Source organism: Penaeus monodon, chromosome 19, assembly GCF_015228065.2.
Source record: "Penaeus monodon isolate SGIC_2016 chromosome 19, NSTDA_Pmon_1, whole genome shotgun sequence".
Lineage (NCBI taxonomy): Eukaryota > Metazoa > Arthropoda > Malacostraca > Decapoda > Penaeidae > Penaeus > Penaeus monodon.
Genome location: NC_051404.1, coordinates 39,764,035 through 39,764,814, shown reverse-complemented (window position 1 = coordinate 39,764,814; position 780 = coordinate 39,764,035). Strand labels below are relative to the sequence as shown.

Here is a 780-nt window from a genome sequence, read left to right as displayed (position 1 = left end):
TATTTTGGCGAATACATTTTCTAATTATAAACACTGTGTCCTTTAATTTTGATACATTTTACTTCCCTTCAGATTGTTTTATCTTAGTTTTCAATTCTAATAGGCACAAGAAATTCTCAGATGCTCACCTGCATTCAGACAACTCTCGGCCACGTCGACGCGATCCCACTCCAAGGCTAACCTCAACTCGTCCGCAGGGTTGGCTTTCCCTGGGTGATGGGAGAGGAAAAGAGAAAAAAATGGTCTATGAAAACACATATGTAACAGAAGGAATAATAATTATGTAGGATATCTCCACGTTGGATAGAAAAACGTGTTATATCTGAAATTCCTAGTTTTTATTTGTATTTTCTCTTGTGGTTAAGAAAACGTTAGCTGAAAGTGGGAGCAACTTCGGTCAGCAATTATCATTGATTTATCGGTTGCTAAATATTCAGACAAGCTTCCAGGTCGTTTGATAAGGCTTTTACTTGCAGAATTGCTGAACTATTGAACTTTGCACCGTTATAAAATATTCAACAGACCACGTTGCAGTTACCTGTTCTGAGTGCAGTGAGAATGGATTTGTCTAGGCTTGAGTCAGTGTCTATGTTGTAGACTGTTATTTTATTCTCTACCTTGCAACATTCCAGGACTTTTTTGGCACATTCCTGGGCAAAAGAAGGGGGAATTTAGGGTGATGCAGTTTATGCCAACAGGATCAGGAAAGTGAAATATAATTTTTATGTACCTGTTCACATGATATATCATTAAGCACACGCACACGCACACGCACACGTG

The 780-nt window shown here is 38.6% G+C and overlaps 1 protein-coding gene across 2 annotated transcripts in view; it reads right to left on the bottom strand.

The window, feature by feature from the left end:
* LOC119585227 (transient receptor potential cation channel subfamily M member 4-like) overlaps positions 1-780 on the bottom strand; it is a 13,672-nt gene that overhangs the window by 11,086 nt on the left and 1,806 nt on the right. For both annotated transcript variants that reach the window (XM_037933886.1, XM_037933887.1), the window contains exons 5-6: positions 539-650; positions 129-209 (exon numbers count right to left, since the gene is read on the bottom strand). In XM_037933886.1, coding sequence (XP_037789814.1) covers positions 129-209; positions 539-650 — 193 coding nt within the window. The remainder of the gene's footprint in view (positions 1-128; positions 210-538; positions 651-780) is intronic.